Source organism: Ursus maritimus, unplaced genomic scaffold (genome assembly GCF_017311325.1).
Source record: "Ursus maritimus isolate PB19 unplaced genomic scaffold, ASM1731132v1 scaffold_5, whole genome shotgun sequence".
Classification (NCBI taxonomy): domain Eukaryota; kingdom Metazoa; phylum Chordata; class Mammalia; order Carnivora; family Ursidae; genus Ursus; species Ursus maritimus.
Window position 1 is genome coordinate 61106649 of NW_024426663.1, and position 16128 is coordinate 61122776.

At 39.9% G+C, this 16128-nt stretch overlaps 1 protein-coding gene across 3 annotated transcripts in view; it reads left to right on the plus strand.

Moving 5' to 3' along the window:
- The first annotated feature begins 546 nt into the window (after positions 1-546).
- Positions 547-16128, plus strand: part of RAPGEF6 (Rap guanine nucleotide exchange factor 6) — a 179207-nt gene continuing 163625 nt past the window's right edge. The window contains exon 1 of one of the 3 annotated variants that reach the window (XM_040622495.1): positions 547-913. In XM_040622495.1, coding sequence (XP_040478429.1) covers positions 845-913 — 69 coding nt within the window. In that variant the 5' untranslated portion in view covers positions 547-844. The remainder of the gene's footprint in view (positions 914-16128) is intronic. The other 2 variants (XM_040622494.1, XM_008698967.2) reach the window with 2 other exon arrangements.

Consider the following 16128-nt stretch of genomic DNA (forward strand, 5'->3'; position numbering starts at 1 on the left):
ATATGAACGCAATACTTCGCGAAGCAGCACTAACTGGGAGCTGGCCACTGGACCAGTGCCCAACCCATGCTCAAGGCCGCGAGACTTTAATTTCTCTGCCCCGATCTCAGTACGTCCGTAATGGACAGGGCAAGTACTTTCTGACGGCCTCCTTCCACAAGAGATTCGTTTTATTAAAAGAAACGCACGGAAGAGAGTCAGTGAACCTCCTCGTTCGCGGAACGGCAGCGACGATTTCTGCACTTTCTCCAAGGGAGAGGTGTTGGCGTTGCAGAACTGGAGTTTGGCCCCAAGGTTGGCCACACCCTGAGCTTCCGGATTAGGGCACAAACAGAACCCTCCCCCCAGAGCGCTTACCCTTACCGCTCTGCCGCAACAGGCTATTTTTGCTCAGTCCCTCACAGGGCGTTTCCGGTCCCTGCACCGGAAGTTGGAACGGCCGAAACCGCAAATCCGAGACGGGTCTCGTGACTGGTTCAGGCGAGATCTCGCGATCTGTCTTCAAATCTCACGAAGAAGAGTCGGAAGAGGCCTAACTGCACCGCCCCAGTTTTTACGTCACCGCGGAGACACGCCCTTGGGCGTTCGTTTGCGTGCTCGCCCTGCTGCGCATGCGCACTCGTCCTCCTTCCGCCCCCGTGCGGGCTTCCCTCTGGCCAGTCGCGCGTGGGCTGAGGCCCTGGGCGGGCGTTGCGAAGGCTTGTTTGCTCGAGCGCTGACCCCGGGGCGGTCCGGAGTTATCTACCTCGGGGGTGGAGGGTGCAGACCCCCTACCTAAGGTGAATGTGCTGTCTCGTGGACTGCTAAGGGCAGGCTGGGGAGCACGGGGGCCGGGGCCGCGGCCATGAACTCACCCGTGGACCCCGGCGCTAGGCAGGCGCTGAAGAAGAAGCCTCCCGAGCGGACCCCCGAGGTAAGGCCGGCCGACTCTAGCGCGCGTCCGGCTGTCCAACGGACACCGTCCTCCTGTCTGTCCGAAACCTGCGGCGACTGTCCCCTTGCCAGAGCCTCGCACCTGCTGCCAGTGTTATCTCTCTGCGTCCCCCCCCTTCCCCTGCCCTCACCCAGGCCCTTCTCGCCGGGGTGATGACCGCCTTTCCTGCTCGAGGTGCAGTCTTCCCGCACACCCGTCTTTGCCAGTAACTTCCTAGTGTTTTCGAGAAGAAGGCACCATAACAAAATCGTATTTTCTCAGGGCAAAATATGGGTCTCGGAGTGAGTGTGTCCCTAGGTAGAAAAACGAGTGGAAATTGTTAGTAGTCATATTACGAAAAAGTAACTTCTCTTTAAATGTCTCTGAAGTTGCCTAGAAAAGAAAGTTTTAAAAATCATCTTAAAACTTGACATCCAGTCAGGTGATGAATGTGGTCGTGGATGATGCGTATTTAAAGATCGGTTCTGGTGGTACTTTCTCACTGTCAGCGGGAAATTTTTCAGTATTTTGTGCTTGGATCCAAAATTTGCTCTGTTGGGTTAGCATCAGTGGCATCAGCCTAAATGATTTTCATTTGACCTCAAGGCTAATTTTCAGTCACGTAACTGAAACCTTGTAACTTTGCATAGCTCTATAGAGTTGAGATTTTGGGGGAGGTTTTCCTTGATTTGGAGTAGTTTCTGTAATAAATGGTGTATTTCTTAAACCAAAAAGCAATAACTGACAAGAGTGTGAAGGGATTGTTAGATTGTCGTGTATATGGTTGCAATAAATGAAATTAAATGTTTTGGTTAATTCTTAAGCCACTTTTGAGGTTTTTTTCAGATTTATATTGATTTGCATAATGGATCTCAGTAAATTGGGGCTGACCTTTTGTGATATGACATTAGTCAAGGCATAACTGTAGCTGTGGTAAGTCAAACTTTGTTTTTGGGGATCCTGATCTTTAAATGGAAACAAGGCAAATTCTGCCACTTTCCAGAGTCCTCATTTTGAGACCTACATTTACTCTCCCATGTGTTTTAATTTCCCTTTGATGATTCTTGAAGTCATTGTGAGTTAATTGAGAGCCTTCACCTTCACAGGTGAATCTGCTGTAGTTTTTATATAATTAGAAACTATTATGCAAGTCTTGCAATCTATAATGTAGGTTTTACTTTTAAATATTATTTGTGATAAATTCACATTTTAGTGGGAAAATCTTACTTGTCTTTAATAGCATAATTAGCTACTTTGAAATGGCCTATTTTTGAGCCTTAGGAGGTTCTCTTTTCTTCTTCTTCTTCTTCTTCTTCTTCTTCTTCTTCTTCTTCTTCTTTTTTGGTTTTAAAACATTTTCTAAACTATTTAAAAAATTATGTTGGCCAATGTGTGCCACGTGAAGTACTTTATCTTGTTTTACTGGAACAGCAGCATTGTTTAAGGGAATGCTGACCAGCTGCCCACAATACAGTCTAGAGTCTTGACATCTAGCAGCATAGCATGATAACTGCTTGATTCATTGGCAGTGCTTTCTAGTGAGTATAGAATTTGTTTGCAGTACAAAAGTACGAGTAAAGAAGTGGTAACCTGAATCCAAGTGATGATTTGTTTGTGAGAATTTCATCAAATTACGTTTCTCTTTTCAGGAGATGTTTATTCTTTTAGTGGACTCTTAAAATTTTAAGTATATAAGTATTTAACAATTACTTAGTGAAATCTTACAAATTCAAGGCACTATTCTGTGCACTGGGATGTATCAGTGAACAGAACAGGCATGCCCTACTGGTTTTACAATTCTAATGGAAGGGGCAAGGGAGGAGACGGGAAAAATACAATCAAGTAAGTTAAATAATATGTGATAATGGCTGGTTTAAGAAAGAGTAAAGGGATTGGAAGCATGGGGCAAGGGCTGGGTTGCAGTTTAAATAAGATGGTGAGTATTGTGATTTCTGAGAAGATGACTTTTGAATTAAGGCTTGATGCATGTGATGAAATTAGCTCTGGAGATGTATGGAGAAAGAGCTTTCGAAAGAGAGGGAATAGTCATTGCACTTCCAAGATGAGGGTATGTCTGGTGCATTCAAGGAATAGCAAGGAGCTGTTAGTGACTGGAGGAGAGTAAACAAGGGTGAGAATTGTAAGAGATGAAGTCAGAGAGGCAGAATAGTAGTGTAGGAGGGAGTATATCATTAAGGTCTTTGTAAGTCATTGGAAATTCCTTAACTTTTATTTTGTGTGAAAGGGGGCCACCAGAAAATCTTGAAGCAGAGGAGTGTTATTATCCTACTTGACTTTTTAAAGAGCCCCCTGGTTACTTGCTGGGTTGAGAATAGACTATATGGGAGCAAGGGTAGAAAGAAGCAGGCACGTTGGCTAGAGACTATGATGTTGAAATCGGGAAGAGCTAATTGTAACTCAGACTGAAGTGATGATAATGCAGGTGGCAAGAAGTAATCAGTTATGGAAATATTTTGAAGGTTTAGCCGACGGGATTTGCTAATGAGTTAACCCTGTGCTTTGGGGGAAAGAAAAGCATCGAGCAGGGTTTCAAGGTTTTTGGCCTGTAAATCAGTGTTGGAGTTATCATCGAAGAGTTTCAGCTGGCGTCAAAGAGATGGGGAAAAGCTGCTGGAGGAGTAGGTTTGGGGAGGGAAGATCAGGAATTCGGTTTTGAGCATGTCAAGTTTGAAATGTCTATTAGAAACGTTGAGTAAGGAGTTGCATTTATAAATTTATATTTCTATAGAGAGGGCTGGGCTGGAGATAGGAATTTTATATTCATTAGCTAGTAGATAATATTTCAAGTCATGAGGCTAGATGAAATTCCCAAGGCAGTAAGTGTACACAGAGAAGAGGACCGCAGACAGCCCTGTGGCACTTGATTACTACAACATGAGGGGGGAAGAGCAGAGACCAGCAAAAGAGAATGAGTGGGCGCAAACAGTGCAGGAGGAGAAAAGCCAAACGAATAAAGTGTGTAATAGAAAGGTATAAAATACATTCAACTTAATTTTTCTTGAATGCTTAGTGGGTGCAAAGCATTATGAAAAATAGACAAATAGGTAAGAATCACTGTCTTATAATCTTGTAATCAGATGTTTGCGTTGTGTAATGAGTATAGAAGTCTTCTGTTTGTTTTTGGGACAAAACTAATAGTCCCCTTATTTTGAACCATCTGTTGCCCTTACATGAAACTATCATCTCAAACTTAGTCAGACATGGAATGTGGAAACGTGTTGTACAGTATATCTCTTAGAACTGTGTATTCTAACACAGTTTTAACTTTCTGGCTATTTCTCCTACTTTGTAGTTCCAGCTTCATAGTCCATTGTCTTTCCTGAGCTAGTTCTCTGATTTCCTTTTCTACTTTGCAAAGATTTTTTTAAGTGGAAAATTTTAGACTTAAGTACTCTGTGAAACTAAGTGCTCTATATCAATGAAAGCTGTTAAGGTACTCATTTTGAGTCTATCTAGCAAAATTAAAGATACTACAGTCAAAATTAAGGTCTTGAACTTGGCCCTTCCTCAACTCAGTCCATATGCAACACGGTTCTTTGTTGATAACCTTTCTTTTTTCCTCAGAGTGAGCTCCTTATCTCCCTTAGGGTTTATTTCCATAAGTGTTTAATATCATACTTTGCATGTACTAAATAATGAATAAATGTGTTAAAACAAAATTTAGAATTCATTTTGGATAGTCCTGTTAAAAAGATTATAGTTTTTATTGATAAACTGTTGATTTTGTACCTCCTGGGAAGCCTCATTCAGCAACTTGGCTTCAGTTAATATTTATAGGCTGCCACCTGGTTCTTCTTAGCCAGTTCATGTGCTTTGGATCCATATATCTATTAAACTGTTCTCCAGGTTCTTTAATCACTAGTCCTAAATTGAAGCCTCATTTTTCCCTCTTAATATTCTGTTGGTGACTGCCCCAGTTGCCCAGGCTAGAAATTCATGTTTCAACTCTTGATTCTCCCTGATAATCTTCCCTCTGTCCAACTGGCCACTAAACCGTGTTGATTTTATGTCCTGAGTCGCTTTCTACCTTTTTTTCCCCCCGTGCTCTTCTACCCTAGTGCAGGCCCCTATATCATTTTATCTTTGACTGTTGTACTTGAGTCATTTTATTTATTGTGATTTTACTGCTACAGTCTTCTTTTTAATACATCTCATCATGTTTCACTCTTGATGAGAATTGCCCACTGCCTAGATCAATTAACAGTATAAGTTATCCAAATCATTTTTTCGAGCTAAAAGAGGTACTGTTAATATTTATGTCAGAATAACAGGTTAAAGAGGGGCTGTCTGAGGTAAACTGAGTTGTGTTATCTCACCTAGGTAATAAGATTAATACGTCCTTTTATTTAGTAAATATGTCAAACACAATACTAAAATACAATCTTGTGGAAAGAAATTGGATATGGGCCCTTTTCTTCAGTGAGTTAGGAGATGGTTATGGAAACATCAGTAAAATGTTAAGGTTATTAGTGACAAAGGTACAAATAGGATACTTGGGACTGCATGTGGGAAAAGGAAAAACTTTGAGAAGCAGTTAATGGAATCTTAAAAATGGTGAGTAGCTGTGTGGATGACATCTAGAAGGGAAGTCATTCCAGGCAGAGAGCAAGAAGAGCGAAGGAAAAGTGTATATGTAGGACAAGAAGCCACTCTCTCAGCATGCATTCCCAGTTGGGGTGATACCATCCCCAAAGGGACATAAGTTATGACCTTTTTTTTTTTTTTTTTGAGATTTATTTATTTGAGAGAGGGGGCGTGTGTACACGTGTGCTCATGCGGGGGGAGGAGCAAAGGGGGAGGGGGTGGGATAAGCAGACTCCACTCTGAGTGGGGAGCCCCACATGGGGCTGGATCCCATGACTCTGTGATCATGACCTAAGCCAAAATCAAGAGTCTGCAGCTTAACTGACCAACCATCTGAGCCACCTAGGCACCCCACAAAAATTATTTTTTAGGGCAGTAGTGAAAAAAATCTTAGACCTTACTATGGTTTATAACCTTAAAAAACTCAGTTCTATCTGGCAGAATCTAATTCCTTAGTATTTAATTGGGGGTGGGACAGCATTTTGGAAAAAATGCCTAAAAATGCTCTTTGGGAGGGATGTGATAATAAACTTTGCAAAATAATGTTTATGGTATGTTGGGGGTTAAATGTTAAAGCTGGGTATACTAGCAGGGTTGAATCATTTCAAGGATTTGAACTTGATTTTATGAATAAAGGAGAAACATTGGAGGGTTTAAAGCCTGGAAATAAGATCAGCTTTACAAAGATTACTCTGTGGGCGTTGTTGAAGATGTACTGGGGAGGAAGAGGAGTGCTCTAACAAAAGCAGGAAGGCTTATAGGTAGGGTGAACATACATTTTGTCCGAACCAGGGTATGTATATGAATGAAAGAGAAGACTATTAATGACTATGTCAGGATGACAGGGAAACCAGGAGATAGGGTCCTGATTATAGGAAAGAAATGAAGTAGTTCAGGTGTGAGATAAGGCAGTTCCGTATGGGATAATGAGCTAGGAGCTGGAATTGGCCCAAGTGGTCACTGATTGGAATTGGGAGTATCTGCCTCCCACCAGGCTTTTCTCTTAAAAGTTTGAAATGGACTCTAAAACACATACGATGAAGTCCATGCATCCTAACTAGATGGCCAGCTTAATGTTTACAGTAACACTTAGTTATCACCCAAATCAGGGTATGGGATATTACCACCTCTCCAGAAACTTCCCCCTCTGCCCCTCCCAATCAGTACCCTTTCCAAGAGGAAAGCACTTTTTGGACATCTTTTACCATAAGTGTGTTCTGCCTACCTTTGAACTTGATTTGAGTGCAGTCATACAATGTATATTTTTTGCAGCAACCAAGAGGACTTGGTTTTTTGTGTTTTACCCCTGGACAGGACTTTGAATCACCTCTCTTAGTGATTTCCTTGATCTCCATCGCCTCTTCTTTTTATCCTAACTCACGCTTTTGGCTACCCTTTTGAATTGTCTGCCTCACTCTGTCCAAACCTACTTTTGAGATAATTGGTTCTCAGCCCCAGAAGCTGCGTTTAAGGCCAATATACACCCTGCCCTTCTGTTCTGCTCAGGTTTCTCTGTCTTCCTTCTTTTGCTTGTTGGAAACAGGTTTGGACTGGGTACAAGAGCAAAGCAGAAGTTTAGATGATTTCTAGATTGTTGATTTGGGTAACTGCCTGTTTAAGAGTGCATTATTAAGCAGAATTAGGGTGGGAAGACTTTAGGTTTTGGAAGTGATTTTAGATTCCATGCAGGGGATACAGGTAGGGATGTTCTGTAAGAATTTGGAGCTTCAGGTTAAACCAGGCTCTGGTTCTGAGTTGATGTGAGAGTCTACGGCATATGGGTTATAGCTGAGGTCATGAGATTGGTAAGAATGACAAGGGTGAAAAGCGAAATGAGAGTAGGACAGCCCTTTTGGGTGTTCCACTATTAAAGGGTTGGGACAAGGAAAAGGAAACTGCAAAAAAGAGTGTAAAGAATTGTTAAAGAGGTAGGATGAGAATAGAAGAGTGCTGCTACAGGAGGGCATTTCAGACAGAAAGCCCTAATCACTAATGTCAGGCACTTTCGAGAGTTCAAGAAAAGGGAGGACTGATAAATGCTTTGGATTGTGTCTATTAGAATGATTTCACTGGACTGATGAATAAAGATCCTGATTGCCGTGGGTTGAAGAGAGAATAAGACTCAAGAAAGCAAAGGCAGCAAGTACTTTTTGTGAATTTGAATAGAGAGGTAAAGTCCTCCATGATCTTTTGTGTGGCACTCTAGCCTTATCATCCCCCACCCCAAACACATCCATTTTAACTACTTAAAATATTAGAACACCTTACTTCTCCATCTAGGCTGTATCTCTCATTGTAGGGAACTTTTTTTGGAATGCCTATGACCACACTTGATTTCTTGGTTTAGAACCTTTTGGAATGGAGTATTAAGCATTAGTACTTACAGAGAGCTTCTTAAGTGGTTCCAATGTACAGACAGAGGTGAGAAGCATTGTCCAGTGAGTCATATTCTCCTGTCTATGCTTTATACAGGCTGGAAAAGTATGGTTATAGCTGTGTTTAAAGCCCTGGGTTTTGCATTTGGTCAAGCCTACTTCAAACGTAGGCTCCAGCACTGAGACTTTGAATGATCCTGGGCAAGTTGCCTAAATTCTCTAAGACCAAATATCATTTGGGATTGTTGTGTGGACTAAATATTTAGCAAGTGCCTGTCATAATAAACACTCAGTAAATGGTAGCATACATAATAGCTTGCCATTTCCCCTGACTGGAAAGCCATCCTCTGACTTGGCAAGTTCTGTCTCCTCACTGAAGTGTCCTCTCGCATGCTCATCTGCAAAACTGCAGATTTACTTACTTTTCCACTCCTCCTCAATGTTCCCAGGATACTTCACACCTTCCTTCGCCACAGTAATTACTGGTGTTAAGATTCCTTGCATGTTTATGTGGCTGGAATATGAGCTTCTTGAAGTCCTAATGTCCCAGTACGTAGTGTGCAATACTTGGTACATAGTAGGTATCCACAAATTTGTAAATGACTTTAAGAAGAAAAGAAATGTGAAAAATACTGCTTCCCTCTTCTTCTAGTTGTGGTTTCTATTGGTCTAATATTTGAAGTGCTGGGATTAAAAGACTGATGAAGTTTGGCAAAAATGGCCAAATTTGCTATTAATACTCTAATTAAAATATGAATAAAGTACAGTTGCCATAAAGAGACTATGTTTTACCTGGCAGTTCTTCATAAACAATACAGATAGAAGAAACTTAGTCATACCTTGAAACAGGAACTCCTTTTTTGTATGGTTTTTAAAACACATGAAAAACACATGTGCAGGAAACTTCTGAGAGAAATATAGATAAATATCAGTTTTAATTTCTCATATGATTTTAACCAGATGACTTAAAACTTTTCCTGGGCAAAAATTACATGCTCAGCTAGGTGCTAATGTAATTACCTTTTTACAGTCAGAAAAAGATTTAAAACAAAAACTAGCTAATTTTTGTTGTAAAAAGTTGAAGAGGGAGCTAGGACTGTAAAATGTAGTATTCTTGTAGTTATGAATGCATTTCAGAATTTAGAATAATCCTTAAATATAGACTTGTGGAGGTTTTTTCTGAATTGGCGAAAGCGCACCATTGTACTTGGAATCATTTTTGAGTGAGTCACTGTGCACATCCCTGAGGGTGGCAGAACAAAGATTCTCTTGTGCTTTTCTACAGCAGATGCACATTCAGAGGGTTTTTGGAAAGTAAAAGAACTTATTTATGCTTGTGGGGCCCTGTAGCCTTCATTTGTAAACTCAGCCTTCGTTAGACAGCACCTCATTTTACATCTATTAGAGATTCCCACCTTGAGAAAAAAAACCGTAGCCATTTGGGAGTGAGGAGCTTCCCCGAGAGAATTCGACAAAAATGAGGGGTAGCCAGGCATGATGAGCTTGACTATGTGACAAAGTCCTGTTCTTTGGAAGGGATGGAGTGATTGTGAGTTCTGTAACATTGTGGTTAGTATTTGGCTTGACCCTGGACCTGTTAAACTGCGATCTTGATGTAAATAAAAACTGAACAAGCCGCTTTATTGAGAACATGAGATTATGGAGGCATAAGCAGCCCCTGTTTGATGTTCTCCACTATTAAACACTCTCCAGTACTTTGCCATAAACTACAGCTTTGGCAGCTGGAGGGCTTTAGGCTTTGTCATGTGGCAGAGATAGTGGAGCTCATTGGACAGGACGCTTAGTACATAGCTAAAGTAGCACTGCCAGCATGTATTTGTGAACGTATATATAGCACTTCTAGAAATATTGTAGCTGGCGAGCTCAAGAGCTGGTGATAAGAGTTGCATACAGATAAAGGAACTGAACTCCTGAGAGGTAAAATGTCTTGCTCAAGGTCACGTGATTTCATTGGTAACTTCCTCATTCTAGTAGCACCCCACTGTTTTCTCTATAACAGAACAGTGAACTTTAGGCCATGTTTTAAGCTTTGACCTTTTGTTGTCTTTATAGATGCCTGATATTTTCCTCAGTAAATTCGCCTTGTTTTATCATGCCTGTGCTGTATGCAGTGCTTAACGGTGCTGTGTAAATTTAATGGAAGGTGTCAATGTAGTGGAAGTTTAGAATTCTGAAGTTTTATGTAGGATGAAAACAGGTGTGCTTGTTACCTGTGTCAGTGATTTCTTACACCGTTCTGTTATGTAATTTAAACTTCTGTTTTCAAAGAGTGGTAGTGTATTCCATTTTGGCTTTTTAAAAGCATTCAACTAATAGGAAAAGGCTTCATCACAGATTTTTTTTTTTTTTTTTTTTTACAAAAGAGTTTGTATCACAACTGCCAGCTGGAGTTTGCAGTATTTACAACTCCTTAAATGAGGCAGAGTTGAATACATCTTTTTTTGAAGAAGAGTGCCTAATGTATAATTATGTGGTAAATACTTTTTAAGTACTTTTTTTTTTTTTAAGATTTTATTTATTTATTTGACAGAGAGAGAGACAGCCAGCGAGAGAGGGAACACAGGCAGGGGGAGTGGGAGAGGAAGAAGCAGGCTTCCAGCGGAGGAGCCCGATGTGGGGCTCGATCCCAGGACTCTGGGATCACGCCCTGAGCCGAAGGCAGATGCTTAACGACTGAGCCACCCAGGCGCCCCTTTAAATAGTTTTTTTTAAGTGCCAAGGATAAAAGATTAAAGTTCTTTATGGGAGAAGATAGGCACATAGACAGTTAAAATACCGTCTGCTTAAGTACTGTGATAGCTGTAAAATGGGGCCTTCAAGAGTTTATAGGGGGACTTTTGGGAGAGAAGAGTAAAGAGTAGGCAGGTGTCATTCATGCTGTTTTACCAAAGGGAATCCTGATTTGAGTATAGATTGGAATATGTAAATGTTAGGTGAAGAAGGGATAGTATGTGTTTCCTGAAAAGGGAACGGTATTTGTCAAGGCCACAAGATGAGCTTGGCCATGCAAGTTGCCTGGGTAGGTGAGTAGTACAAGATAGGATGCTGGAGGCATGGCCAGGATCCAGATCATGAAGGACTGTTTTCTCTTTGTTAAGAAGTTTATATTTACTTTTTGGAAAGATAACTTTGGCAGGACTATGAAGAATGGATTACAGGGTGTCAGACTTAGATGCAAGAAGGCTGTTTTCTGTTACCCAGTGAGGAATAATAAATCCCTAAATTGCTCCAGATGGGATGGTGAACAGAGATATTAGAATTGATAAATTTCTGGCCAGAATCATTGAAGAAGAGTGTATCATGTAAATCAGGGAACCTAAGAGGAAGACACAGCCAGGAGTATAAATAGTGAGTTTAGCTTTGCATTTATTGTACTTGAGATGCTAATGGATCTCCCAGGTGAAAGCGTTTATTATGCTCTAGAATGTGTAGGTTGTAAGTTTTGCTAGAGAGCTAGCAATACAAATATGGGTATCATTAACACGTATATGGTAGTTGAAACTATGGATGTGGAAGATTTTACTGGTGGTAGAATCTCTAGTGAAGAAAGGGTGGATGTCACAGTTACAGGAACATCTATTAACATTCAAGGGGATAAGAAGGCAAAGGCTGTGAAGGAGACTCAGGACACCTGGAGCAGAAAGGTAATAATAGCAGTAAGAACGGCTAAGATTTATATGCCGTGGTGCTTATTGGATGCCTGTCACTGTTAAAGAAAAGAAAAACCTTTATACACATTTAATCCTTCCAAAAACACTCTGAAAGAAGGTGTTATCCACATTTTACATATAGGGAAATGGAATTGCAGACTGACTTGTCTAAGTTCACACAATTAGGAAACCGTCTTGTCTAAGTTCACACAATTAGGAAACCGTGGAGTCAGGATTCAAATCTAGGTGTCCTGATTTCACATTTGTGCTTGCAGTTGTTACTAAATGTTTTCCATTGGGACAGAAACCCAGAGAGAACTATATTACAGAAGGGAGGGGAGGAAAAGAGTTTTGGGAGGGAGGAGTGAATGAGTGATGAATGTGTCAGTAAATACTATAAAAAAAATTGTGGAGAGAGATGAGGATTAAAAAGTGCATGTGAAACTTGGAATTAACATATTTTGGGTGAGTGCGTAGTACATAGTGGGACCAGAAAGGTGAACTTCAGCCTAAATTTTGAACTTAGAAGTAATTAGATGCTTGATCTTTTGATACGTTATTTCAGAGGTTAATTATTAGAGTTCTTATGTTTAAGCATAATATTTGGGATTTTCATCTCTAAAAATTTCAGGCTATAACTTTTTAATGTTAGAGTTTTTATTAATAAAATTTAATGTTCATGTAATTTTATTAGGCAACGTATTTTAGTCTACAAATAAAAAGGTCTGGTTTACTTTAAGAAATGTATACACAAATGTATAGTGAGATAAGACTAAATGCAAATATACTGATGGAATGAGGTGAGCTTTTCCAGAGTACATTCCTGGGAGCAGTGTATCATGGAGGCAGGTCAACATATGGTGATGATTGGGAATGCAAAGGAAAAGATAATGAAAAAAAGAATGCAGGTCATTAAATGAGACTTGAAGTTTAGGTAAAGCTAGAAATGTCTGTCACCCTGTGGAGTAAACAAGAAATAGTCATTGTTGCCCACCCCCCATCTTTCTATTTTGAGAAATTCAAAACTACAGAAAAATGGGAAGAATAGTATCCATTTTTTTGGTCTTGTATTATATACTCTTCACCCAGAGCGATATTTTGCCATATTTATCTTATGTCCTTCTCTGTAGCGTATACTTTATTTTGCTAAACCATTTGAAAGTAAACTGCAGACCTGATAACAGTTCACCCCCCACCATATCTTTAAGATGTGTCTTATATTTTACAATCTGGTCAGGGTACATTACATTTGGTTGTTAGTTTTCTTTAGTCTTCTCTATTTTTTTAATCTTATATTTTTAAGTTTATTTAATCTGTAAGCCCCCACCCCCCCATGTGGGGCTTGAACTCACAACCCCAAGATCAAGAGTCACATGCTCTTCTAAGGCAGCCAGGTGCCCCTAGTTGTCTCTAAGAGAGAACAGTTCTCCTGCCTTTTGTTTCATAAACATGACTTATGGAAGAATCTGCCCAGTTGTCTTGTAGAGTGTATCATAATTTGGTTTCACCTGGTTGTTCATGATGAAATTTAGGTGAAATTATTTTCTTGAGGAACTATATGGGTGATGTTCTGTCCTTTTTTTTTTTTTTTTTTTTTAAGTTTATTTATTTATTCTTAAGTAATCTCTGCCCCCAACCTGGGGCTTGAACTCACAACCTGGGATCAAGTCACATGGTCTTCCAACTGAGCCAGCCAGGCTCTCCATGATGATCTGTACTTTGAATATTGTCACATCAGAAGACACATTATCAGTTCTTTTCGTTATGGGGGATGCTAAATTTGATTACCTGTATCTCTTTGCTGTAAAGGTACAGTGCTCCAAGTTAGAAGTGATCCTTGAGGTGATACTTTGCCAGCTGGTCGATATTTTGTCTTCAACAGTGTTGCACCCATTGGCTTTAGCATGTCAATGATCTTTGCTGTTACAAAGTCATAGATTTCTGATTGTGTATTTCTCCTACAATCATTAGCTGGTATTCTGTAGAGAAGAACTTTCCTACCTTTCCTTGTCCTCCTCCTCCTTTTTTAAAAAAATGGCTATTGTTTCAAGGATTATTTTTGTATTTTTAATATTTTCATTCTTTGTGATTATTAGATTACCCCAAATTTAGACAGTGGGAGCCCTTTCAAAATCCTCTCCAATGTTCTTTTGACATGACCCCATTAGTCTTTAAGTAATCTCTTCCTGGCACATAAAAGATGTTCCAGGCTTGTACTTTCCCTGCCCTAGTTGAAATCAGCCACTTACCTAAGGAACCCTGGTTCTTTTAGTAGGAAATGGTATTTAGAAACGAGGGGCTGGGCTCCAGATGTGGTAAGTGTTGTGTAGCTCTTCACTGCCATTTTGCAGAATATATTTAGACCACATGGATGAGAAAACCAGTGGAATAGTATTCTGTGTTTAATGTATGGGGTTGTTAGCTTGGAGCTACTGTCAGAAATATTCAAAATAGCTTTAATAGTGTGCTGAATGTAATTTAATCATTGTTTTTTAATTTTATAATGCATACCTATATATCAACACATAATGCTAACATTTGTTAATTATTCACCATGTGATAGTCCCTGCTCTACACACTTAACATTTACTTTTGAACATAAAATGTTCAAAGGGAGGTATTTTATCATTCTTTCTGTACAGATAATAAACATTAAGCAAATAATCCAAGAATACTGGTTAGTAACTGATAGAGGCATAATTTGAACCCAGGTCTGTCTCCAGATTCCCAGGTTTTTATTTACATTGTTATTCCATCTTCAGCCCAACATTGATTTGTAGAGGATTCTTCACCACAAGTTTTTATGTATGGACCTGTAGCTGCAGAATATATATATCTTGGAATTGAAACTGTACTGCTTTTAGGATCTACCCTGAGAGATTTTTCATTGTTAAAATTCTAGGGATATACGTGCTTTCCAGGTAAAGAAGATAATTGAGTAAAATATCTTCGTTAATGAGTATTTTGGATAATTGATGTTGTATTGAAAGTTGCATGTGATGAGTTAATCATAGGATAAGAAATTCATTAGTTTCAGAGTTGAAGAAACAGAAAAATACAGTTGCTTTAAGCATTCCAGTCTGAGTTTTCCAAGTTTTGGTTGGGTTTCTAAGCATGTGTAGAATGGCCATCAATAGAATTGAAAGCTGAAGTTACTCTAGGAGCAGCACACTGCTTTGACACAGTCTCCTTAATTAGAAGGTATACTTAAAAGATCGCTAATTCCTCATACAGAGCTGCAAATAAGAACTTAATATTTCATTTAAAAATGAAATTTAACCAATAGGATGTACCTGCAGTGAATTCATTACGTTTGGAATGTTTGAAGGGTGTAAAAAGATGGCTGCTTTGTTGTAGGATGGCAGTGTTACCACCCACCTCAGCTTGCCCACCTTCAGTCACATAACTGGCTGAGAGTGTATGGTTGATCTGTTTTAGGAAGCCCTGAGTCATCACCACTTCCTCACCATTTTTTGTCCGAGTGGAACCCATTATTTTATTCCCTAATCCAGAGCTGGTATTTGCTCTTCTAATAGCTCTGGTTAGTTTCTGCAGTATGTTGTTGTAGTTTCAGAACAGATGGTTCATTCTGGTGTTGCTGACCTGGAATGTCATGACTTCCTAGTTTTTCCATCTTCATCATGACTTCCCTCTTTCACGCTCTGTAGAGCAGCTTTCAGGTGCACACTGTGTAAATGATTAATACCTCCTTGAATCTAGCATTTAAGTTTTTTACTACCAAGAAGTATCTATAAGACTTATGGCCTCTCTCTGTCAAGTTTTTTGTTTATTTGTTTTGGCTTTCTGTAATAGTTCTACTGATCTTGGACACACCAACTCTAATAATACTACCTCAAGCCTGTCTCAGAGATAGTTGGTACAAAAATTATGAGAAACCAGGCGCCTGGATGGCTCAGCTGGTAGAGCATGCAACTCTTGATCTCAGGGCTGTGAGTTTGAGCCCCACATTGGGTGTGGAGCCTGCTGAAAACAAAACAAAAAAACCTACAAGAAACCCCTTTCTCAGCCCAGCTTTACCCAGTCAACAACTACTTGCTGTCCGATTTAAACAAAAAACCATAACCACATCATGTGGGAGAATTAGCCAGTTTGCTACTACAACAGGCCATTGTTCTGGGAGCATCTTTTCTGTTCTTCCGTGAGTGCTTAGCATCTTACGACCCTCAAACCAGGTGCGTCATAGGGACCAGGATTTACTAGACATATCAGTGATTAATTTCCTTTCTCGTTAACAGGTTATCAGCCAAATAACAGAGTGGCATACATCCTACCTGTTAACCAGTGGTTGTCAAACTTTAGTAAGCATCAGAACCACCTAGAGTCCTTATTAAACCACAGATTACTGGGGGCTACACCAGAGATTCTGATTAACTAAGTCTGGAATGGGGCCTGAGAATTTGCATTTTTACCAAGTTCCCAAGTGAGACTGAGGGTGCTGGTCCAAGGGTTTATCGAGGTTATAGACTTAAATGAAACAGAGCCCAGTTCTGTCCACTTTAAAGAAAAGGTATAAAAGGATACTGGGTAGTTACAGAATCGCTGA